The 27,198-nt window shown below is 37.7% G+C and overlaps 1 protein-coding gene across 1 annotated transcript in view; it reads left to right on the forward strand.

Annotated features, from left to right (window-relative positions):
- Positions 1-27,198, forward strand: part of LOC128657571 (two pore calcium channel protein 1) — a 291,641-nt gene that overhangs the window by 151,967 nt on the left and 112,476 nt on the right. Inside the window, exons 9-10 of the mRNA XM_053711945.1 lie at positions 7,478-7,679; positions 12,625-12,769. Coding sequence (XP_053567920.1) covers positions 7,478-7,679; positions 12,625-12,769 — 347 coding nt within the window. The remainder of the gene's footprint in view (positions 1-7,477; positions 7,680-12,624; positions 12,770-27,198) is intronic.

Consider the following 27,198-nt stretch of genomic DNA (forward strand, 5'->3'; position numbering starts at 1 on the left):
TAGCCATGGATCGATATCGCAACCTGTGTCATGTACCAAAGAGAGGTGTCGGCAGGTTAGTTGGTAGACGGCAGCCATGCGGGAGCCTCTCACCCGACGCCATTTTTTAATGCTGTGGTAAGTATCTGTCAGCGGTACCTCTTCTGAGCCCCTACAGAGCGCATCTGGTTGTGGGTCCTATAACGTAGAGGTGGAGTCCAGTTCTCTACTAGCATCTCGCCCTGCAATCCCCTTTTGATCGTAATGCAGTAAGAGATATCTTGGTGTGGGGATTAAAGATGGCGACTGCCGTGGGCCAGTTGTATCTGCTGTGCACTTATCCTCGCAGGTAGTTAGAGCAACCGAAGCAGTAGTAAGGACAGTAAGAGGTCTAAAAGCCTCAGCCACAGTCTCCAAAAGGGCTTCATTATGCCGGTCTAACAAATCTTTTAGCTGTGCTAGAAGGAGCGCGGCCATGATTTCAAATACTCGGTATCTCCATGGAAGGTAGAGAGCAGGGATTGAAAAAATTAATATGTTAGGTACTGCAAAGTTCCTCCAACTGTAATCAAAAAATAGCTTACAATATGAATTTATATAGAGCCCAGTATGTATTGGTATTTTTATTACTTTCCCTCGTTTTTACAAACTGTTGAGGGACCGGACCGTTTTTGGCGCAGTTAGTCTTAATACTTAGAAGTATTTTCCCACGCCTTTCCTTTTTGTTGGGTTAAATGTTGTGGGCTTATTTTGTCTTGGAGCCTGTCGTTTAATTTCCTCCCCCTAGCAGTTTGCGACCGCGCTAGTTGTACCATTTTTGCATACTGGGCTGTACCTAATCGGACCTGCTTTGAGGGTCCTGTTTGTTGCTGGGTGTGCAGTTTTGTTCCGCCATTGTAGGCGGGTACATTTTAGCCGTTATGATCGTTTAGAGAGATGCGCTCAGCATCCATTATCAAGGGATCTCTTTCATAGAGATTGTGAGGGAGGATCTGCAGGCTGCCGATATTTGTCACCACCCTTTTTTTTTTAGCAAGGGGTATCTAAAAGCCTGCTGTGACTCAACATTTTTTCTTTTATGTAACACATAAGACGGTAACTCAGTGTAATGAGTTATGTACCCAGTGTATTAAGTGCTATGTTCTCTTTATGTACTCACTGTGTAATGAGTACCATGTACACTCAGTATAAGGAGTATTATGTGCACACAGTTTAATGAGTGTTATATACACACAGTGTAATGGGTATTATATACACACAGTGTAATAGGTTAGTTACACACAGTGTAATGAGTATTATGTACACACAGTGTATTAGGTTATATACACACAGTGTAATGAGTATTATGTACACACAGTGTATTAGGTTAGTTACACACAGTGTAATGAGTATTATGTACACACAGTGTATTAGGTTAGTTACACACAGTGTAATGAGTATTATGTACACACAGTGTATTAGTTTATGTACACACAGTGTAATGAGTATTATGTACACACAGTGCAATGAGTATTATGTACACACAGTGCAATGAGTATTATGTACACACAGTGCAATGAGTATTATGTACACACAGTGCAATGAGTATTATGTACACACAGTGCAATGAGTATTATGTACACACAGTGCAATGAGTATTATGTACACACAGTGCAATGAGTATTATGTACACACAGTGCAATGAGTATTATGTACACACAGTGCAATGAGTATTATGTACACACAGTGCAATGAGTATTATGTACACACAGTGCAATGAGTATTATGTACACACAGTGCAATGAGTATTATGTACACACAGTGCAATGAGTATTATGTGTACACAGTGCAATGAGTATTATGTACACACAGTGCAGTGAGTATTATGTACACACAGTGCAATGAGTATTATGTACACACAGTGCAATGAGTATTATGTACACACAGTGCAATGAGTATTATGTACGCACAGTGCAATGAGTATTATGTACGCACAGTGCAATGAGTATTATGTACGCACAGTGCAATGAGTATTATGTACACACAGTGTAATGAGTATTATGTACACATAGTATATTAAGTGTTATGTTCTCATTATGTACACTCAGTGTAATGATGTGTTATGTACATTCAGTGTAATGATTTTTATGTTCATTTAGTGTAATGAGTGTTAAGTACACACAGTATATGAATTTTATGTACTCAGTGTAGTGATTGTCAGGTTGGGTAAGGTCCGGAATCGGACCCAAATGCGAGAGTGAACTCAAATAACACTCTAGCACACTGAGTATAACCCAGGACGTGACCCCACGATAACTTCTATAAAACAAGGTACTCACACAGAGGGTCAAGTGGTTCTTGAGGTACAGGGTAGTAGTACTAGGATACTTGATAGGAGGTGTGTGATCAAGGATAGGTGAAGTCAGTTCAGCAGAGTTTGGCAACTTGTAATCAGGCAGTTTGGGGTTAAACAATAGAGTAGTCATTCCAGCAGAGATTGGCAACTTGTAATCAGGCAGTTTAGGGTTAAACAACTGAGTAGTCAGTTCAGCAGAGTTTGGCAACTTGTAATCAGGCAGTTCAGGGTTAAACAATAGCGTAGTCAGTTCAGCAGAGTTTAGCAACTTGTAATCAGGCAGTTTAGGGTTAAACAATAGAGTAGTTCAGCAGAGTTTGGCAACTTGTAATCAGGCAGTTTAGGGTTAAACAATAGAGTAGTTAGTTCAGCAGAGTTTGGCAACTTGTAATCAGGCAGTTTAGGGTTAAACAATAGAGTAGTCGGTTCAGCAGAGTTTGGCAACTTGTAATCAGGCAGATTAGGGTTAAACAATACCGTAGTCAGTGAAGCAGAGGTTGGCAACTTGAAATCAGGCAGTTCAGGGTTAAATCCGGAAACGAAGAAATGTGAGTACTCACAGCAGCCACAGAAGAACAAACGGGCACCAGGAGATCAGGCCGCCGGAATAAGAAGCCCGTCTGACGTCAACAAAGGAGGACGGCTCAGAATGTGCGCAGCGTTGCTAAGCAACGTAACGCACAGGAACAGAGAAGCCAGAGAACCGTAAGAAGAGGAGCGACCGCGACAGTGATTATAATGTATATTCAGTGTAATGAGTACTATGTACTCACAGTATAATGAATACTGTGTACACACAGTATAATGTGCACTACGTACACTCAGTGTAATGAGTATTTTGTAATCTCAGTATAATCAGTATTATATACACACAGTGTAATGAATATTATGTTCACTCAGTACAATGTGCATTATATACGCACTAAGGAGTATTTTTGTTCTCACACAGTGTAATAAGTATTATGTACACATGTCTGCAGTTTTATTTTTCAAAAGTTTTCAGGTTATTAGACTGAGAGTTAAAATGTCTAGTTTCACTGTGCTAGCCCTCAGAGCTCTGTGGTTAAAATCTTGGCAAGCTTTTGGCTTTACCTTATAAGGATAAACTCTGTTTGGACCTGGTCTGGCTGAAATAATTTCTGAGTTTACGATGGGAAGGGATCTTTCCTACCTTAGGACAAGAAGAATAGACATAGGGGTCGACAGACTTCTAATTGTCGTTCCTTTTGCAACTTTTATGGACGGAAGTCCTCTACTCTTCCAGACCAATCAACTTCCACATGGAAATCCAGTCATCCCTGGAACAAGGGAAAACAAATCTAAAAGCCTTCCGCTGACTCTAAATAAGCATGAAGGGTCCACCCCCGATCCGAGTTTGGATCAGGTGGGGGGCAGAATTTCTCTTTTTCGGCAGGCTTGGACATAGTATCCCAGATCCATGGGCTGTGGACATAGTATCCCAGGTTACAGAATAGGATTCAAGTCTTACCCTCCAAGGGACAGATTCCTCCTGTCTAGTTAATCCTCTATCCAGGTAAAGAGGGAGGCCTTCTTAAATTGCGTGAAGGACTTATACTCCCTGGGAGTTATTGTACCACTCCCTCTAAAGAATCAAAAATCATTCTTCCATTGGTCTAGGAAGGTCATTTCATGATGACCATAGACCTGAAGGACACGTATTTACATGTTCCCATTCACAGGGATTATTTCCACTTTCTAAGGTTTGCTTTTTCTGGACATGCATTTCCAGTTGATTGCCCTTCTGTTCGGTTTTGCTGCAGCTTCCAGAATATTCACAAGGGTTCTGGGAGTCCTATTGGCAGTGATCAGATCCCAGGGAATTGCTGTGGCGCCTTTTCCAGAAGTCATCTTAGTTTAGGCATCATCTTTTTAACTACCAAAATCTCATACGGAGATGGTTGTTTTTTCTATGTTCCCATGGGTGGAAGGTGAATCTGGATAAGAGTTCTCTAGTTCCATCTTCAAAGTGTGTTTCCTAGGGACAATCATAGACAATCATAGATTCCTTACAATCGTCTTGCTTCCTGCCTTTCCCTCCAGTCTGCTTTTCGTCCATCAGTGGCTCAAGGCATGGAGGTGATTGGTCTGATGGTGGTTTCCATGGACATAATTCCTTTTGCTTGGTTCCATCTGCGACCGCTGCAGCTTTGAATTCTTCGTCAATGGAACGGAGGATAAATCTGGCCCCCCTAACAAGAGACTCTCTCGTGATGGATTTCACAGGAACATCTGTCTCGGGGGCACTTGCTTCCTGAGACCTTCCTGGGTGATTGTGACTACGGACGCCGGCCTGTCAGGCTGGGGAGCTGTTTGGGGTTCTCTGAAGGCTAGGCCTGTGGTCTCAGGAAGAGTCTTCTCTTCTCATATTCTCATATATGAATTGAGAGCAATATTCAATGCCTTGACAGCTTATTATCAATTATCTTTAGTCCAGTTTATCAGATTTCAGTTAGACAAAATCATATCCGTGGCTTACATCAACCGCCAGGGAGGAACTCTGAGTTCCTTGGCCATGAAGGAGGTGACTCGCATCCTGCAGTGGGCGAATGCTCACGATAGTCTTCTATCTGTCATCCACATTCCAGGAGTGGAAAATTGGGAGGCAGATTTTCCGAGCAAACAGACTTTTCTCCAGGATAACCCTCATGTGGGGGGTTCCGGAGTTGGATTTAATGGCGTCTCGTCAGAATGCCAAGCTTTCAAAGTATGGTTGTAGGTCTAGAGATCCTCGGACTGCCCTGATAGATGCTCTGGCGGTCCCTTGGGTTTTGGGCTAGCATACCTTTTTCCTCCATTTGTTCTCCTTCCACAAGTCATTGCTCGTATCAAGCAAGAGAGGATGTTGTTGATTCTAATAGCTACTGCCTGGCTTGCAGGATCTGGTTTGCGGATCTGGTGGAAATGTCATTTCTTCCACCTTGGAGGTTACCTCTGAGGAAGGACCTTCTAATTCACGGTCGATTCCTTCTTCAAAATCTAGATTCTCTGAAGCTGACTGCCTGGAGATTGATCGCCTAGTCCTGTCTAGATGCGGTTTTTTTTAGGTAATCATTGATTCTATGATTCAGGCTCGTAATCCTGTTACTCGTAGGGCTTTCCATAAGATATAGCAGAACTACCTTTTTTGGTGTGAAGCTATAGGCTTTTTTTGGAGTCGGTGAGGATTCCCCAATTTTTTTTTCTTTTCTTCAGGATGGCCTGGAGAAGGGTTTGACAGTCGGTACTCTGAAGGGTCAGATTTCTGCTCTGTCTATCTTTTTGTCCTAGCGTCTGGCAGAATACCAGATGTTCTAGATTTTGTTCAGGCCCTGGTCAGAATCAGGCCTGTATCGAAACTTTAATTAAGATATTGTTGTTTCTTCTTTTTGTCCTAATCCTTCTTTTCCTAAGGAACATTTTTTGCATAACTTGGATGTTGTGCATACTAAAAAAAAAAATATTTCTAGCTACTAAATTATTTTTTTTCTGCCCTGTTTGTTGTTTTCTCTGGAAAGCGTAAGGGTCAGAAGGCCACTTCTACTTCTCTTTTCCTCTGGTTAAGAAGTACGATTTGTTTTGCTTATGAAACTGCTGGACAGCAGCTCCTGAGGAAATTACGGCTCCTTCCTCTAGGGCTGTCTCCTCATCTTAGATTTTCAAAAATGAAGCTTCTGTGGAAAAGATTTGCAAGGCGGCAACATGGTTCTCTTTGCATTCCTTTCCAAATTCTACAAATTTGTTACTTTTGCCTCGGCTGAGACCTCTTTTGGGAGAAAGATTCTTCTATTGGTGGTGCCTTCTGTTTATGTCCTCCTGCCTAGTTCTCTCTCCCTGTTCATTCCGTGTACTCTGGCTTGGGTATTGGTTCCCACTAGTAATTGGAATTACATCATGGACTCACCATGTCATAGGAAAGAAAACAAAATGTATGCTTACCTGATAAATTTCTTTCTTTCTGGACATTGAGAGTCCACGACCCCTCCCTCTTTTTTAATTATAATTCGGCCGTTTTTTTGAGTAAACCTCAGGCACCGTTTTCACCCTTGTGTGTCTTCTTTTTTTCATTTTCCTTCAGCTGAATAACTGGGGATTATTGGTAAGGGAAGTTACACGTAACAGCTTTGTTTGGGTGCTGGCCAGGAGTTTAATATCCCACTAGTAATTGGAATGACGTTGTGGACTCTCCATGTCTGGAAAGAAAGAAATTTATCAGGTAAGCATAAATTTTCTTTTTGCTTCTCTAGAGATGACTAACTGATCTACATACATAAATTCTATCGTACCAAAAGCATTGATTTTAGAGTTCTATTCCTTTTTTTAACTAAAAACCTTGATCGTTGCTTTTAGTCCTGTTTGAAGTGGTTGGTCCTAACTTGCTCATTCCATCTCACTTTAACATTTTCTGTGGTTGAAGACCTCAAGTCCTAAAAGGTGATTCTATCTGAACTTACAGATGACATTGATCTCTTGTAAAAATAACTTACTGAAATTTTACTATGTGACTGTGGTCACTTATTTGTCTTGAGGTATTTTTGATTTTTATTAAGTGGCAGGCACCATTTGAATTATTCTTTTAAATAAGTGATCTCCAGAACAATTTGTACAGGAGATACATCTATGTCCTTTTTGGTTGTTTATAGCATAGTAATATATATATATATTTTTAGTGGTCTGTTGTCAAACTTTTGTCTGAAATTTTAATGATGCAACCCTTTTTGAGTTATAGTTTTTACATTATTGGGAAGATTATATTTTAGTGATTCAAAAATACATACAGTATGTCAGGGTTGTTTTCAGGGATGTTTAAAGAAATGTTTTGTATAAGAACCCTGAGATATGTATTTTTCATATGTCCTTTTTTTTAAAGCGGCAATATGGTCACCCTACATATTGTGGATTTTTTATAAGCACTGTTTAAAAAAAACAACACACCATAGAAAAATCAATTTACGTACTATGTAATTTTATGTGTATTGCTTATGATATAATTTGCAGAAGCACATAATATTTTATAGCTACACCAAGTTCCCCATTTCACTCAGGTTTGGGGTCAGTGAATATTAGCTAACCGCAATGTATTGAGTGAATTTGCTTATGCGTTTTTAATTAGAAATGTCAAACTCCATATAATACTCCTAAAAACTTTGCAACTACTCTTTCCAGAATGAGATCCGGAAACTTGCCTATATTAAACGTCGCAAAATGGTGAACGCCTTTAACGCACTAAAGGTTAAGGAAGGCTCAGAATTTGTCATTACAGAGAGCAGGTGGAAGCAGTTGGTTAAGCTGGTGGCCCCAGACATCAGTAACTCACACAGAGAGCTGCTTTTACAAATATCTGATGATAATCATAAAGGCCACGTGGGTGAGTTATGTGACGCATGTTATGAATATATCTATAATAGTCTACATATTTTTTTTTGTTCAATTAGGATCACAATTTTCTAAGAAAGAGATACTGTATAAATAAACCTATTAATTTAAATAATAAATAAAAAACAGCCCACAAGACCCTAAAAGTCACCTGACAGGTCATTGCATTTACGTTGTCAATCATTTGTTACTTAAAGGGACATGCGACCCCTAATTTAAAAGAAAGTAGCCTCTGAAATATACTTTCGTTATTTATTTTGTCCCCTTTTCCTGTGATTCCATTTTAAAATTGTGAGCTTTTCAGTTCCTGTTAGAAATGGAAGTGCAGAATACTGTTATATTCCAAACAGCCATTGGCTGCACACTCTAGTATAGAAACATAGAATTTGACGGTAGATAAGAACCAAAAAGGCCCATCAAGTCTACCCATATTACATGTTACTTTTTTCTTAGGATAGCCTTATGCATGTCCCAGGCATTTTTGAATTAATTTACAGTCTTTGTGTTTTCCACTTCAGATGGAAGTTTATTCCAGGAATCTAACACCCTTTCTGTAAAAAAAAATGCTTCCTCAAATTTATCCTGATTCTGCTACCCTTTAACTTTAAATTATGACCCCTTGTTTTGGCATTTATTTTTTTGTGGAAAATTATTTCTGCTTCTACTCTTATATATTTAAAGGTCTCAATCATGTCACCTCTTTCCCTTCTATCCTCTAAACTATACATGTTTAGATCATAGAGTCTTTCTTTGTAAGTTTTATATTTTAGACCATGTACCATTTTAGTAGCCCTCTTTTGGACAGCTTCTAGTTTATTTATATCTTTCTGAAGATATGGCCTCCAGAACTGTACACAGTATTCCAGATTTGGCCTAACTAATGATCTGTAAAGTGGCATAAGAACCTTGCTATTTCTGCTACTAATACCTCTCCCAATGCAACCAAGTATTCGACTGGCCTTACTGGCTGCACTACTGCATTGTGTACCAAATTGTAAATCATCTGAAATAGTAATTCCCAAGTCCCTTTCTTCTTTAGTTACAGTCAGTAATGTACCATTGAGACTATAATTGGCCTTTGGGTTTTTGGATCCTATATGCATCATTTTGCTCTTGGTGGTAATACATTTCAGATCTCATTTATTTGACCAGTCCTCTATTTTTTTAATATCACTGTTCATTTGATCAACCCCTCCTGGAACATCAACTATGTTGCAAATTTTTGTATCATCAGCAAACAAGCAAACCTTCCCCTTAAGCCCACTTCCAATATCACTTATGAACATGTTAAACAGCTTGCCCCCACTAGTGTAGAATATGTACGTATTATTTTTCAACAAGGGATACCAAGAGAACAAATCACATTTTTGAAAATGGAAGTGAATTTAAAGGGATAGGAAAGTCTAAATTAATCTTGAATGATTCATGATTAATTTTAAGACACTTTTATATTCACTTCTATTTTCAAATATGCTTTGTTATCTTGGTATCCCTGGTTGAAAAAGAATACGCACATATCCTACACTAGTGGGAGCCAGCTGCTAATTGGTGCCTGCACACATTTGTCTCTTTTGATTGGCTAACTAGTTGTGTTCAGCTGGGAAAGTAGCAGGACCAGCACACACCATAGGAAAATGTCCCTTTTAACCAATATCAGGTAAGTTCAGGTGCACACCTGGAGGACCTCCCTTTCCAGGGTCCTGGTTAATACAGCAAAATAGAACACACAGGTGGCACACAATATGAGGCAACAGCACCTTTATTGAGCAACGTTTCGGGGCTCCTGCCCCTTTATCAAGCTAACAAAAGAGTGAACATGTCACGCTATTATAGGTACAGGTGACCAATCACAAAATAATGGGGAGGGGTCAAACAGGAAATTAGATCACACATGACCTCATACACATCATCACTCATTATTAACCTCTACACTCCTAATGTGAAATATTCACCAGATTAAAAGTAAGTGCAGCAAATTTCTAACTCTACTACACAATAAAATGTATGGCATATATTGTTAATTTTATACTTATAGGGCACATCAAATTAAATTTAAATCAATATACCCAACCAAGATACACAGCAAATAAAAGGAAGCAGGTCAAATTCCCTATTAATCCCTTTGGGGTACATGGTGTCTAGTTTCCAAATCCATCTTGCCTCTCTATATAATAGATCTTTGGCCCTATCTCCCCCTCTAATATGTCTGAGGGCTTGGTCTATGACCATGTATCTAAGTTGGTTAATTTGGTGGCCTTTTTCTATAAAATGTGCTGGCACAGGGAGGTTAGCTGTTTTCTCATTTCTAATTGTGGATTTATGTTGGCATATTCGTTCTCTGACCTTTTGGGTCGTCTCGCCTACATATAGTAGCCCACATGGGCACTTTAACGCATAGACTACATGCGTAGAATTGCATGTGTAATATCCTTTAATAAAAAAAATGTCACCAGTATATGGATGAGAAATGCTATCTCCTTTGATGACATTGCTATACTGACCACATCCCAGACAAGGAAACGTACCATTTTTAGGTTTGCCAAATAATTAATGTAAAAGCAAAAAGTACAGGTTTTTCAAAGACTTTCCTGCGCTGCCTAGGTGTTGACTAGCCCTAACTCCTGAAATATCAACCCCTGATTGATATTGGATTAGTTTGTGCAAAAGAGAGTTTAAGAGTTTGGGGCGCAAATAAATGCTGCAACTAAAGAAATGGGTTGGAATAAGTTACTATATGTTTAAAATTGATTAAATTTGTATTCGGTCAATTCAATATAATGATAGACATATAATTGGTAAATATTATCCTTTATTTTAATACAAGTTTATCTATAACAAGTTAATCTATAAAAAGTACAAATGTTCTTCTAAAAACAGTTCATCGGAATTTTGTAAAAATCTTGTTAAAATATATTAAAAAAATAATAAAGATACATAAAGATAATTAATGTCCCCTCTGTTCAGAGTCAGGGTTAGGCATTGCTCTGACCAATCTTTTACCTAAGGTGTTACCCCTATGGTAAGCGGCTCTTGGGATGGTTTGGAACTCTTCTATATCTGGACAAGCTTACTTCAATAAAGGCCAATGTCTCTTGATAATGTTGTAAACTTTTTGACTCATGATATTATACGAAGTAACAAAGTTCATTCTTTTAATTGCAGGTGTAGTATTAGGGGGATCCTTGATAGATTTCTCTACTTCATCTAGTTTCTGACTATCATATCCCCTCTTAATAAATTTATTCTTCATTTCAACTGACCTGACCCGTATCATCTTGGGCTCAGAGACTATCCTGTCCACCCTAATCAATTGGGATTTGGGGACACTGTCAAAAACTTTAGGAGGATGGTAACTTTTGCTCTGCAACAAAGTGTTGCGATCAGTGCTTTTTACAAACAGATCTGTAGTGAGTGTACCATTTTGCTTTAGGACAATGGTGTCTAGAAACTCCATCTTTTGGTAGTCCTGTTTACAGGTACACCATGTACCCCAAAGGGCTTAATAGGGAATTTGACCTGCTTCCTTTGATGTGTATCTTGGTTGGGTATATTGATTTAAATTTAATTTGATGTGCCCTATAAGTATAAAATTAACAATATATGCCATACATTTTATTGTGTAGTATAGTTAGCAATTTGCTGCACTTGTTTTTAATCTGGTGAACATTTCACTTTAGGAGTGTAGGGGTTAATAATGAGTGATGATGTGTATGAGGTCATGTGTGATCTCGTTTCCTGTTTGACCCCTCCCCATTATTTTGTGATTGGTCACCTGTACCTATAATAGCTTGACATGTTCACTTGTTTGTTAGCTTGATAAAAGGGCAGGATCCCCAAAACGTTGCTCAATAAAGGCGCTGTTGCCTCATATTGTGTGCCACCTGTGTGTTCTATTTAGTTGTGTTCAGCTAGCTGCCAGTAGTGCAGCACTATCGCTTCAGCAAAAATAACATGAGAAAGAAGCACATTTGATAATAGATGTAAATTGGAAAGTTGTTTAAAATAGCATGTTCTGTCCAAATCATGAATGAAAATGTTGGGGTTTCCTGTCCCTTTATAAGTGTCTTAAAATGGCATGCTCTGTCTGAATCGTGCAAGTTTAATTTTGACTTTCCTATCCCTTTAAGACAGTACCATGGTAGCCCTTGATAAGGAAGCAGTAATTATTATTCCTTTAGAAAATAACAAAACTTAGTTAAAATACCACCATTATATGGCTAAATAAGTAGAGTGATAGTGGAAGTCTGTTTGTCAGATATGGGTCTTGAAATTAGGGTGCCCGGAACTAAACAATGTAATCTAGTGGTCTAGTGACCTATTTGTAACTGTCCCTAATTGGTCACAGCAGAGAAGGTAACCTAAGTTACAACATGGCAGCTACCATTGTTTTATAGACACTAAAACTTTACACTTATTTTGTCACTTTTTAAACAACTAATAAAACTTTAAAAAATGCATCTACATGTTATTCTCAGATTAGTCTTTTCTTTAAATGCATCATTCTATCTAGCATTTTTTTAGTGTTTTTAATGTCCCTTTAAGCGCTGCGGAATCTGCTGTCGCTCTACAAATAACCGATAATAATAAATATGTCTTCAAGTAGTGTTCAAAGATATTATGAATACTCAATATCTTTATAAAACTTTTTGTTAAGAAAATGTAGTGGTCTTATTAAAGCCTCAGCAGTTGAGGCAAATAAAGATGTGTAAATGCCTCTGATGCATAGTGGACTATATATATTTCTCAGGTGTTTGTGTCTGAAAACACTTTTTTTTTTTTTTTTCTTTTTTTTTTTTTAAAAAAACAGCTTTTTAAAAGATTACACCAAAATACCAGTAGACTCATGCTCGCTATGCCTTGCTGGGAACATTTTTCTGAGTTTATTTGTCAAATATATCCCAATTATACTAATAACGATTAATTCTTCTACTAATTAGGAAAACAAGCTTTTATACGCCTGGCTGACCTTTTAAACATTAAAGTCATCACCATGAAAACAAGAATACATCCGTTTGAGTGCTGGATGCCTATGATCTACAAATCTACAGTGAGTCGCTTTATACGCAAAGTTGTCTGTCACAAGTAAGTATTCTATCCAGTGCCTATTAAAGGGACAGGAAACCCCAAAATTGTATTACATGATTCAGATAGAACATACGTTCCAACTTACTTCTATTATCAAATTTGCTTCATTCTTTTGCTATCCATTGCTGAAAGAACAACATTGCACTACTGAGATCTAGCTGAATATATCTAGTTAGCCAACCACAAGAGACAAATGTGTGCAGACACCAATCAGTGGCTAGCCCCCACTAGTGTAGAATATGTACATATTATTTTTCAACAAGGGATACCAAGAGAACAAAGCACATTTGAAAATGGAAGTGAATTTAAAAATGTCTTAAAATGGCATGCTCTGTCTGAATCGTGCAAGTTTAATTTATACTTTCCTATCCCTTTAAGACAGCAGCATGGTAGCCCTTGATAAGAAAGCAGTAATTATTATTCCTTTAGAAAATAACAAAACTTAGTTAAAATACCACCATTGTATAGCTAAATAAGTAGAGTGATAGTGAAAGTCTCTTTGTCAGATATGGGTCTTAAAATTCTTGCCACTAAGTTAATTTAGTTTGTAGAATAGGTTGTCCGGAACTAAACAATGTAATCTACAATTTCTCACAACACATTTTTTATACTGGCTGCTTTTTAGCAGTTTCGTATCGGTCATTCTGCTCTTACTTATGTACCTCAATAAGTGGCGTTCACTAATATGATTTATGTTAAGGAGAGACACTCAGTAAAATATGCCAATGATTTCTGTCCATGACTGTGAGTTTTTAGGAATTGACCCTTAGTGTATTTTATATGTAGCTGAGTAAAAATAATAGTGGATCGTGGTGGCTGGAATATAAGCTTAGGAGCAGGCCCATTTTTGGTTTAGAACCTGGGTAGCACTTGCTGATTGGTGCTAAATGTAAGAATAAAGGTTTAGGGTTTATTAAGCACTCTTTCCTAGTCTAAGTAGTAAGGAATTAAAAAATAACTTTTAATAATTAAAGGTAAAAATGAGGAAACATATCTGTAAAAAGAATTTGTCATCAAATACAAAATAATTATGGGTTAAAACAAATTTGAGCAGTTTCATAAGAAAATCCTTCGTTTCTACATTTATCTCTGAGTTTTTCTCAAGAAAATAAGCTACTGCTTTACAACCCCATTCTGTTTTTATACTCGTATAAAGCGACTCAACGTCGCAAGTTACCAACAACGAGTTAGGTGTTACAGATATATTCTGTATTTTGTTTAATATGTGCATGGTATTGGTATCCCTTGTATGTGAGGGGACGAATGCACAAATATGTGTAATACTCAGGAACATATACAGTATTACTAACCAGGATTTCACTGTATTGTTATACACTAATCCTGTCAGAGTCTGTTTACACACTATGTCTTCTGTGATGTGATGTCACAATCTGTCCACCAATCGTGATGCACAGAATCAGCACACGCCCACACCACAGACACACACAGCGTAGATAGGCTGTATGAGGGGCGGCTCTGGATGCTGCACCATGATTGGTGAATAACAGGCAGCATGCCTGTATTTAAAAGGTGGGATTTGGGGCTTCTGCTTGTTACTATTCACATTGAAAAAGGCCAGTACTTGGACCGAAACTAGTTTGTGCATTTTATTAGTGTTATTGCATGTTTTTTCACCCCTGGCACCTGATGCCAACGACTGCAGCTATCGGCCAGGAAACAGGGGGTGAATACATGCACTTTTTTATCTCACTTGATTATTTTGGTTGGTGGGGTTTAATTTATTATATAGAGGTTGTTTCCTCATTTTTACCTTTAATTATTAAGTTATTTTTTAATTCCTTACTACTTAGACTAGGAAAGAGTGCTTAATAAACCCTAAACCTTTATTCTTAACTTTTATTGTTTAAACCTTTTTTTAGGGGTAGCACCGGACTGTTACATTTAGCTCAGTCTTTTTTTTAGGGTCACTGGGTCCTAGTGCCAGTACCATTCTCATATTATTGGTGCTAAATGTACCCACCAATCAGCAAATGCCTGATAATTATTTCTTCCTTTAATTTTTAAAATTATATTAGTTGTTTAAATATTGAAAAAAATAAGGGTAAAGTAAATTTTTATAAAGAAGTGGGTGCCGCCATATTGTAACTTACGTCATACTGAGGCCAATTAGGAATGGTTATAAAAAGCTTACTAGAGTCTGCAGCCAATGACTGTGTGGATTAACATGATTTGGAAAGCCCACAATATTCAGAAATAAATTACAGGAAAGGAGAACAAAATAAATAATGAAAATATATTGTAAAGTTGTTTTACTTCATGTAATTAAAACAATTTAAATTAATATCTTGAGGTGTTAGTTGATTCTAACGTTTATGCTGGCGGAGGCTTGTTCCTGTCCACCAACTGTACATCTTTCTTTATTAGCCAATGATCAATGAGCTATAAAACAAGCATTTCCGGCTAGTTTAACTTAAAATTTATACAGCTTTAGTTTTTTTAATGCAAAAATATTTGGCTGCTTAAAGGGACATGAAACCCAAAAATTTTCTTTCATGATTTAGGTAGAACATACAATTTTAAACAACTTTCCAGTTAATTTATATGATCAAATTTGCTTCATTCTCTTTGTATCATTTGTTGAATGAGCAGCAATGCACTACTGGTTTCTAACTGAACACATGGGTGAGCCAATGACAATCGGTATATAAATGCAGCCTCCAATCAGCAGCTAGAACCTAGGTTCTTTGCAGCTCCTGAGCTTACCTAGATAAACTTTTTAACAAAGGATAACAAGAGAAGGAAGCAAATTAAATAATAGAAGTAAACTGGAAAGTTGTTTAAAATTGTATGTTATTATGTCAGAGATCCGGTGGGAGGAGCACAGGTGCAAGGTCAGGTAGACACCTGCTCCACATTTCCTAAACAAGCTATTGGCAGAGGGAATACGTGCCGAACACCCTAGACCTTGGGCAGTTTGTTAAAGCAAGTTATATGCGGCTACCGGTTCTCTTAACAGTGTTAAAACAACACACTGAATCCACATCAAGTACAAGGGCCATTTGGTTGAAGATTAAGCCATAAATCTGACAAAGCGGAGAAAGAGAAAAGAAAGAGACTTAAACAATAGGCTTTTTTCTCACATAACATTCCTGGGAACAGAGAAACACTCCCTGTGATTTAAAAGCCTAAAAACAAGACTGTATGGGACAAAACAAAATAAGATCAAACTAAGTATAAACGGCTACATTAATTAGCCCTATTTTTTTTTCCCATACCGGCACCAGCAAATACAAAAACTGAGGAAGACACTGCCACCGGGATCCCGCCCTCAAACAACACCTTGCTTGACTTACCTGGAGCCTGTCTGGATGCGGTCAGGTATCCAGGTCTAAGCGTTGAAAGTGGCTGGGAGCGGACCGGAGCTGACTGCTGTTAGCGGAGGCTGAGTGACAAGACACCCGGCAGTCCCCGTGCTTACTGACGCCAACTGTGTTTCTTCTCCCTGGTGGCCTGGATCCATCAGACGAGAGAGAGTAGCGGTGACGACCGCGCAAGAGTCGGAGACACGGGCGGCTGCAGACAAGTACCCTGGCGGATGGACACGCTTGGAAGGAGAAGTGGGTAGCAACCGCGGATTCTAAGGCACCAATATCTGCGAACGCCTCTCAGACCCCTGTCTGAAGCCGAAGTTCTGTCTACATACCAGCAGGATTTACCTGGTGAAAAGGCGGATACACCTTAACTCTCCAACCCTGAGATTGAAAAGCAGGGACTTTGGTCACTTCTTTTCCCGGTGTTCCCCCCCCCACCGATGCTGCGAGAGGGGGACCCGGCTGTTTAATTTACCTGGAGTCCTGCTTCCCCCTTCTTGAAGTAAAGAACTTCTCACCATAAAGTTCCCCACGGACAGGGGTCAGGTATTTTTTTTTACTACTATAACGAAGGAAGGGAAGAAGGGGGAAAAGAAAGGAAAAAAATAGAGATAGCAAGACTGGAAACTCTAGTTAAATCTAAGTAAAAGCTATCTCTCTGATACATGGACTTTGTTATATAAATTTGATTGCTGTTTTTCTTTTTTTTTTTTTTTTTTTTATTTTTTATATTTTTTTTTTTTATGCATATAGAGGTATACCCCATATTAAGAGAACAGACATATGTTTATTCAACTGGTATCTTATGTTTAACTAATATAAGTTAGATAATTACAAGCAAACATAGCTTGCTTATTACATAAATGTTTGCTTATTAAATTGTCATTGCCATGAGATTATATATATATATATATACCTTACACTCTATAGCAAGGGGAAAGAAAAAGGAAAAAAGCTAAAAGCCAGAAAAGAGGTGGGGCAATAATTCACAAAAAGAAAATACTAATTAAATATCTCTTAGATTACTCCACAAAATCTGTCAGCTAAGCATGTAACTTTAAGATCAGGTACAGAGACGCTATATTTAACTGGTTTGAGCTCGTGAAAAATATACTATTTAGAAAAGCGTTCTGGCAGTAAGATATACGGCTTGCTGAAAGAAATAGAAGGGATAAGATAATAAATCAATGTCTAGAACTGTAATTAATTTCAAGTAAAATCATCCGTATTTATATACATACACTGAGTTTGTTACTTGAGCATATACAGAGATATAACATAATCTGCACTAAGAGAATTAACATAAATTTATACAATTGATATCCCCTATCTAACTGTTCTATCTTAGCTAATTATAAGTAAAATCTATCTGGCTTGGATTAATCCGTACAAAGAGATTTCTATCTTTTCTGGATCTCATTCAGAGAAATAACATAATCCGTATTAAGGGAATATATTTTTCACACCCGGTATAGAAATTTTATACTCAATAGATCCTAACTTGTGACAAGGAAGGCCCCAGCAACTAGATCAGAGAGAAACTGACTAATTAAACACATACTCATAGAGGTGAAGGCAAGAGAGAAAAAAGGAAAGCAAGACAAGGAGCATTCAACATATTCACTTTTTCACATTTTTTTATTTTTGGCTCACCTCTCTCCCACACAACACACACTCCCTTATTTCCCCCCCCCCCCTTTTTTTTTTTTCTCTTCACAATTTATGCACAATTATTAATATATGGATAAATTTTTTTCCACAAATACAAACCCCCCCCCCCCACCAATATGGCTGGGAGGCAGAGAGACAAAAGAAATAAAACCACAGCAGAGACCACAGTAGACACCCCCACTGTCAGCCTAAACGCTCCACAGATCAATGAATCATTAAACCTACAAGCATTAGTCACAAGCATTTCGGAGGCCCTGACACCAAAATTTGATCTTTTAAGAAATGAAATCAAACACGACATAAACACACTCTCAGCAGAAATCCATCAGTTCTCTAACAGATTAACAGAAGCAGAACAAAGGATTTCAGATCTAGAAGATAACACAACAATCCATAAGACCAAGATAGAGACAATGAATGATAAACTTACAAAAATACAGACAAAGTTAGAAGATTTAGAGAATCGTGCTAGACGCAGCAACTTCAGAGTAATAGGAGTGCCCGAACAGAAGCAATACGAAGATCTAGATAAATTGTTAACTATAACATTGCCACAATTGCTACAAATCCCACAAACACATCCAAGGATAGTGCTCGAGAGAGCTCATAGAATAGGATGGCAAAAGCCAGACAGAGAGGATGCCAGACCCAGGCCAATAATAGCCAAAGTATTAAATTATCAAGATAAACCACTAATATTACAACATTTTAAAAAGAACCAGCCTATAATGCTGGGGGATACAAAAATTATGATTTTTCAGGATTTCTCAGCAGAGACTTCTGCTAAAAGAAGGGAATTGGCCCCATTATGCACTAAGCTGATAAATCAGGGGCATCGCGCCACTATTATATACCCAGCAAGATTGAGAATAACATTTTTTTGACTCTGCGAGAGAAGCGGAGAAACATGTTATCCAGCAGTTAACAATAGAACAGGACAGGACTTAAACTCAATGCCTATCTGAATACACAACAATGGAATAAGGTTCAGATTATGGCCAGACTCATAAAAATTAATATAAAGGCCCTAGATGGGATAAAAGTTTTGAATCATATTAGCAACCCCATAGAGAGGGGGAAGTTAAAAGGGTTTTTTTCTTTCATGTAATTAGCAAGAGTCCATGAGCTAGTGACGTATGGGATATACATTCCTACCAGGAGGGGCAAAGTTTCCCAAACCTTAAAATGCCTATAAATACACCCCTCACCACACCCACAAATCAGTTTTACAAACTTTGCCTCCTATGGAGGTGGTGAAGTAAGTTTGTGCTAGATTCTACGTTGATATGCGCTCCGCAGCAGGTTGGAGCCCGGTTTTCCTCTCAGCGTGCAGTGAATGTCAGAGGGATGTGAGGAGAGTATTGCCTATTTGAATTCAATGATCTCCTTCTACGGGGTCTATTTCATAGGTTCTCTGTTATCGGTCGTAGAGATTCATCTCTTACCTCCCTTTTCAGATCGACGATATACTCTTATATATATACCATTACCTCTGCTGATTTTCGTTTCAGTACTGGTTTGGCTTTCTACAAACATGTAGATGAGTGTCCTGGGGTAAGTAAGTCTTATTTTCTGTGACACTCTAAGCTATGGTTGGGCACTTTTTTATAAAGTTCTAAATATATGTATTCAAACATTTATTTGCCTTGACTCAGGATGTTCAACATTCCTTATTTTCAGACAGTCAGTTTCATATTTGGGATAATGCATTTGAATCAATCATTTTTTCTTACCTTAAAAAATTTGACTTTTTCCCTGTGGGCTGTTAGGCTCGCGGGGGCTGAAAATACTTCATTTTATTGCGTCATTCTTAGCGCGGACTTTTTTGGCGCAAAAAAATTTTCTGTTTCCGGCGTCATACGTGTCGCCGGAAGTTGCGTCATTTTTGACGTTCTTTTGCGTCAAAAGTGTTGGCGTTCCAGATGTGGCGTCATTTTTGGCGCCAAAAGCATTTAGGCGCCAAATAATGTGGGCGTCTTATTTGGCGCTAAAAAAATATGGGCGTCACTTTTGTCTCCACATTATTTAAGTCTCATTATTTATTGCTTCTGGTTGCTAGAAGCTTGTTCACTGGCATTTTTTTCCCATTCCTGAAACTGTCATTTAAGGAATTTGATCAATTTTGCTTTATATGTTGTTTTTTCTATTACATATCGCAAGATGTTCCACGTTGCAACTGAGTCAGAAGATACTTCAGGAAAATCGCTGCCCGGTGCTGGAGCTACCAAAGCTAAGTGTATCACTTTTGGTATCTGTTCCTTCAGCTGTTGTTTGTATTAAATGTTATGACAAACTTGTTAATGCAGATAAAATTTCCTTTAGTACTGTTACATTACCTGTTGCTGTTCCTTCAACATCTAATACTCAGTGTTCCTGATAACATAAGAGATTTTGTTCCTAAATCCATTAAGAAGGCTATGTCTGTTATTTCTCCTTCTAGTATACATAAGTCTTTTAAAACTTCTATTTTTTCAGATGAATTTTTAAATGAACATCATCATTCTGATACTGATAATGGTTCTTCTGGTTCAGAGGTTTCTGTCTCAGAGGTTGATGCTGATAAATCTTTGTATTTGTTCAAGATGGAATTTATTCGTTCTTTATTTAAAGAAGTATTAATTGCATTAGAAATAGAGGATTCTGGTCCTCTTGATACTAAAACTAAACGTTTAAATAAGGTTTTTAAATCTCCTGTAGTTATTCCAGAAGTGTTTCCTGTCCCTGATGCTATTTCTGAAGTAATTTCCAGGGAATGGAATAATTTGGTTTACTCCTTTTAAAACGTTTTAAGCAATTATATCCTGTGCCATCTGACAGATTAGAGTTTGGGACAAAATCCCTAAGGTTAATGGGGCTGTCTCTACTCCTGCTATATTTTTAGCGGATGTTGCTGCAGCTTCAACTTTTTGGTTAGACGATTTAGCGCAACAAGTAACAGATCATAATTCTCATAGCATTATTATTCTATAACATGCTAATTATTTTATTTGTGATGCCATCTTTGATATCATTAGAATTGATGTCAGGTATATGTCTCTAACTATTTTAGCTAGAAGAGCTTTATGGCTTAAAACTTGGAATGCTGATATGTCTTCTAAGTCAACTTTGCTATCCCTTTCTTTCCAGGGTAATAAATTATTCGGTTCTCAGTTGGATTCTTTTATCTCAACTGTTACTGGAAGGAAGGGAACTTTTTTACCACAGGATAAAAAATCTGAGGTAAATTTAGGTCTAATAATTGTTTTCGTTCCTTTCATCACAACAAGGAACAAAAGCCTGATCCTTCATCCTCAGGAGCGGTATCAGTTTGGAAACCTTCTTCACTTTGGAATATATCCAAGCCTTATAGAAACCCAAAGCCAGCTCCTAAGTCCCCATGAAGGTGCGGCCCTCATTCCAGCTCAGCTGGTATGGGGCAGTTTACGTTCTTTTCAAAGAAATTTGGATCAATTCCGTTCACAATCTCTGGTTTCAGAACATTGTTTCAGAAGGGTACAGAATTGGCTTCAAGTTAAGGCCTCCTGCAAAGAGATTTTTTTCTTTCCCGTGTCCCAGTAAACCCAGCAAAGGCTCAAGCATTTCTGAAATGTGTTTCAGATCTAGAGTTGGCTGGAGTAATTATGCCAGTTCCAGTTCTGGAACAGGGGCTGGGGTTTTATTCTATCTCTTCATTGTACCAAAGAAGGTCAATTCCTTCAGACCAGTTCCGGATCTATCAATTTTGAATCGTTATGTAAGGATACCAACATTCAAGATGGTAGCTGTAAGGACTATCCTGCCTTTTGTTCAGCTAGGGCATTATATGTCTACAATAGATTTACAGGATGCATATCTGCATATTCCGATTCATCCAGATCACTTTTAGTTTCTGAGATTCTCTTTTCTAGACAAGCATTACCAGTTTTGTGGCTCTACCGTTTGGCTTAGCATCAGCTCCAAGAATTTTTACAAAGGTTCTCGGTGCCCTTCTGTCTGTATTCAGAGAACAGGGTATTGGTATTTCCTTATTTGGACGATATCTTGGTACTTGCTCAGTCTTCACATTTTACAGAATCTCATACGAATCGACTTGTGTTGTTTCTTCAAGATCATGGTTGGAGGATCAATTTACCAAAAAGTTCATTGATTCCTCAGACAAGGGTAACCTTTTTAGGTTTCCAGGTAGATTCAGTGTCTATGACTCTGTCTTTGTCAGACAAGAGAAGTCTAACATTGATATCAGCTTGTCAAAACCTTCAGTCACAATCATTCCCTTTGGTAGCCTTATGCATGGAAATTTTAGGTCTTATGACTGCTGCATCGGACGCGATCTCCTTTGCTCATTTTCACATGCGACCTCTTCAGCTCTGTATGCTGAACCAATGGTGTAGGGATTACACAAAGATATCTCAATTAATATCTTTAAAACCGATTGTACGACACTCTCTGACGTGGTGGACAGATCACCATCGTTTAGTTCAGGGGGCTTCTTTTGTTCTTCCGACCTGGATTGTAATTTCAACAGATGCAAGTCTTACAGGTTGGGGAGCTGTGTGGGGGTCTCTGACAGCACAAGGGGTTTGGGAATCTCAGGAGGTGAGATTACCGATCAATATTTTGGAACTCCGTGCAATTTTCAGAGCTCTTCAGTCTTGGCCTCTTCTGAAGAGAGAGTCGTTCATTTGTTTTCAGACAGTCAATGTCACAACTATGGCATACCTCAATCATCAAGGAGGGACTCACAGTCCTCTGGCTATGAAAGAAGTATCTCGAATTCTGATTTGGGCGGAATCCAGCTCCTGTCTAATCTCTGCGGTTCATTTCCCAGGTATAGACAATTAGGAAGCGGATTATCTCAGTCGTCAAACGTTGTATCCGGGCGAATGGTCTCTTCACCCAGAGGTATTTCTTCAGATTGTTCAAATGTGGGAACTTCCAGAAATAGATCTGATGGTTTCTCATCTAAACAAGAATCTTCCCAGGTATTTGTTCAGACCCCGGGATCCTCAGGCGGAGGCAGTGAATGCATTATCACTTCCTTGGAAGTATCATCCTGCCTATATCTCTCCGCCTCTAGTTCTTCTTCCAAGAGTAATCTCCAAGATTCTGAAGGAATGCTCGTTTGTTCTGCTGGTAGCTCCAGCATGGACGGATTCTTTTTCGGATGGCCTCTTGCCAACCGTGGGCTCTTCCGTTAAGATCAGACCTTCTGTCGCAAGGTCCTTTTTTCCATCAGGATCTCAAATCTTTAAATTTAAGGGTATGGAGATTGAACGCTTGATTCTTGGTCAAAGAGGTTTCTCTGACTCTGTGATTAATACTATGTTACAGGCTCGTAAATCTGTATCTAGAGAGATATATTATAGAGTCTGGAAGACTTATATTTCTTAGTGTCTTCTCATCATTTTTCCTGGCATTCTTTTAGAATTCCGAGAATTTTTTTACAGTTTCTTCAGGATGGTTTAGATAAAGGTTTGTCCGCAAGTTCCTTGACAGGACAAATCTCTGCCCTTTCTGTTCTTTTTCACAGAAAGATTGCTAATCTTCCTGATATTCATTGTTTTGTACAAGACTTGGTTCGTATAAAACCTGTCATTCAGTCAATTTCTCCTCCTTGGAGTTTGAATTTGGTTTTGGGGGCTCTTCTAGCTCCTCCTTTTGAACCCATGCATTCATTTGGACATTAAACTTCTTTCTTGGAAAGTTTTGTTTCTTTTGGCCATCTCTTCTGCCAGAAGAGTCTCTGAATTATCTGCTCTTTCTTGTGAGTCTCCTTTTCTGATTTTTCATCAGGATAAGGCGGTGTTGCGAACTTCTTTTGAATTTTTTCCTAAGGTTGTGTTTTCTAACAATATTAGTAGAGAAATTGTGGTTCCTTCATTATGTCCTAATCCTAAGAATTCTAAGGAGAAATCATTGCATTCTTTGGATGTTGTTAGAGCTTTGTAATATTATGTTGAAGCTACTAAGTCTTTCCGAAAGACTTCTAGTCTATTTTTCATCTTTTCTGGTTCTTTGGCATCTTGGTTGAAATCTTTAATTCATCATGCCTATGTCGAGTCGGGTAAAACTCCGCCTCAAAGGATTACAGCTCATTCTACTAGGTCAGTTTCTACTTCCTGGGCGTTTAGGAATGAAGCTTCGGTTGATCAGATTTGCAAAGCAGCAACTTGGTCCTCTTTGCATACTTTTACTAAATTCTACCATTTTGATGTGTTTTCTTCTTCTGAAGCAGTTTTTGGTAGAAAAGTACTTCAGGCAGCGGTTTCAGTTTGAATCTTCTGCTTATGTTTTCATTAAACTTTATTTTGGGTGTGGATTATTTTCAGCAGGAATTGGCTGTCTTTATTTTATCCCTCCCTCTCTAGTGACTCTTGCGTGGAAAGATCCACATCTTGGGTAGTCATTATCCCATACGTCACTAGCTCATGGACTCTTGCTAATTACATGAAAGAAAACATAATTTATGTAAGAACTTACCTGATAAATTCATTTCTTTCATATTAGCAAGAGTCCATGAGGCCCACCCTTTTTTGTGGTGGTTATGATTTTTTTGTATAAAGCACAATTATTCCAATTCCTTATTTTATATGCTTTTGCACTTTTTTGTTATCACCCCACTTCTTGGCTATTCGTTAAACTGATTTGTGGGTGTGGTGAGGGGTGTATTTATAGGCATTTTAAGGTTTGGGAAACTTTGCCCCTCCTGGTAGGAATGTATATCCCATACGTCACTAGCTCATGGACTCTTGCTAATATGAAAGAAATGAATTTATCAGGTAAGTTCTTACATAAATTATGTTTTTTTTGTTTTGTTTTTTATCTTTTAGACTTTTGTTACATGAAGAACTTAAAAAAAAGTTTAAATTTTTTTTTTTATTTATTTTTTTTTTTTTCTCACCCCCTCCTTTTTTTTTTTTTTTTTTTTTTTTTTTTCTCTTTCTCCTTTCCTCCCTGTTGATTATAGAGGATGACTAACATAGTAAACGGTTTTAGGATGGCTTCTTGGAATATTGGGGGTTTAACATCACCTATTAAACGTAAAACTATAATTACTCACTTAAAAAAGAAAAATATAGACATTGCTTTTATACAGGAAACTCACTTAAAAATAGAAGAAGTCTCTAAATTAAAAAGCTCCTGGGTCAAAGAAGTTCTTGCCTCACCTAGTACTCAACGCAAGGGGGGAGTGGCAATATTATTAGGGAAAAAAATTAAAATATCAAATTAATCATATAAAATCAGACCCGGAGGGGAGGTTCCTAATGGCAAAAATTAAAATAGATACAACACCATATACGTTATGCAACATATATGCTCCTAATGTCTTTAGTTCCTCCTTTTGGGACACTCTTCAAGCCAATATAATGACTTACACAGAGGGATTTTTAATAATAGGTGGGGATTTCAATATGTCGCCTCAATATCCTTTAGATAGATTAAGACATAAAAGCCCCTCCCTTAGAACCAAAAGGGATAACTTAGAATCTAAAATGTTTTTAAAACTTTTTCGGAACCTCAGGGTCAGGGATATTTGGAGATCACAGAACCCAGACTCCAGAAACTTCACGTGTATGTCTAAAGCACATAAGTCACTTTCAAGGATTGACCTATTTCTTATAGACGAAAGACTCTGTAAACTTAGACCCACTGCAGAAATCCTTCCCATTTGTATCTCGGATCATGCTCCAATTTTTCTAGAATTTCATTCCATTAATAATACTCCAAAGTATTCGAGATTTTTTTCCCCAAATTATCTAGTGGCAGACCTTAAATTTAAGAACTGGCTTAATAATAAATTTCAAGAATTTATTTCTTTCAATAAAGAATATACAAATCGACCCATTATCCTATGGGAAACTGCAAAAGCAGTGTTAAGAGGAGAAATCCTAGCCTATAGTATAAATAGAACAAAGAAATTTAAGACTCAGGAAAAGGAAATGTTGAAATCTATATCTAATACATACAACTCTTATCTCCTAGAAAAAACATCAAGAAATTGGTCACGATACGCACAAGCATTAAAAGTAAGGGACTCCTTTTTGTTATACAAGACCACCCAGAGATATTTAAAACTCCAATCTCGACTTTATAGATACGGGAGTAAAACGGGAAAACTTCTTGCCAACTTGGTAAAAAGGGAGAAACAATCCCCAAATATTGACTCATTAAAGAAAGACGATAGAACTATAACAGCACCAGATGAACTTTTACAATATTTTTCCGATTACTATCAAGATTTATATTCCTTAAAAAGTTCAAACTCCAAGGAACAGGAAAGTTTCTGGAGAAAAATTACAACTGAAGCCTTGTCCCCAGATCTGATTGATTCTCTTAATTCTCCCATATTGGAAATTGAAATATCTAAGGCAATACAAAATCTCTCCTTTAATAAATCTCCAGGACCGGACGGGTTTCCGAATGAATTCTATAAAATGCTTTCACCAAATTTGCTACCATACTTATCCTTATTATATAATGATATTTACATAAAGAACAATACCCCACCATAGAGTTTCACGACCTCATATACCACTCTAATACTTAAACCTGGGAAGGAACCGGATAAGAAAGAATCCTATAGGCCGATTGCATTGTTAAACGTAGACTATAAAATAATGTCATCAATTTTAGCTTCAAGGTTACAAATACTGCTCCCTAAAATTATTCATAAAGATCAGGCAGGGTTCATGTCTAAACGAAATTCATCAGCTAAGATAAGAGAACTCTTTCTTACCATAGATTATCACTGGGCCAAAGAAGATGTGGAGAGGGATAGAGAGAGGGACACCCCTGACTCTGCAATTATATCAATCGATGCAGAGAAAGCTTTCGATTCAGTCCATTTTGACCATTTGTTATATTCTCTTCAGCAATTTGGTTTTTATGGAAAATTTCTCAACATTGTCCATAATCTATATAAAAAAGCTTCCACTAAACTCTTAGTCAATGGACTAATCTCTTCAAACATCTTTCTCAAAAGAGGAACCCGACAGGGGTGTCCTCTCTCCCCTCTGCTTTTTAATATTTCTATCGAACCGTTGGCTATATTTATTAGGCAACATCTTAACGGTATTAAAGTGGGCAAGAAAGAAATGAGAATTGCACTTTACGCTGATGATATCCTAATATACATTTCAAATACCTCTATGAATATTCCTAAACTAGTCTCCATTATTGAAAAATTCGGCTCATTCTCGGGATATAGGGTAAACACTTCTAAAACTGAATTACTATGGATCAAACAAACTAAAGACTCCTTAGTGAACATCCCATTTAAAATAGTGATTAACTCATTCAAATACTTGGGTATCTCAGTTTCTTCCAATCCCAATGAGTGGTATAATCTCAATATTTTACCAGTTTTGAATAGAATTAAAGATAACTTGAAAAATTGGCAGAATCTTCCGCTCTCCCTGTCGGGTCGAATTGCTCTTTTTAAAA

The sequence above is a fragment of the Bombina bombina genome, chromosome 4, assembly GCF_027579735.1.
Source record: "Bombina bombina isolate aBomBom1 chromosome 4, aBomBom1.pri, whole genome shotgun sequence".
Taxonomy (NCBI): domain Eukaryota; kingdom Metazoa; phylum Chordata; class Amphibia; order Anura; family Bombinatoridae; genus Bombina; species Bombina bombina.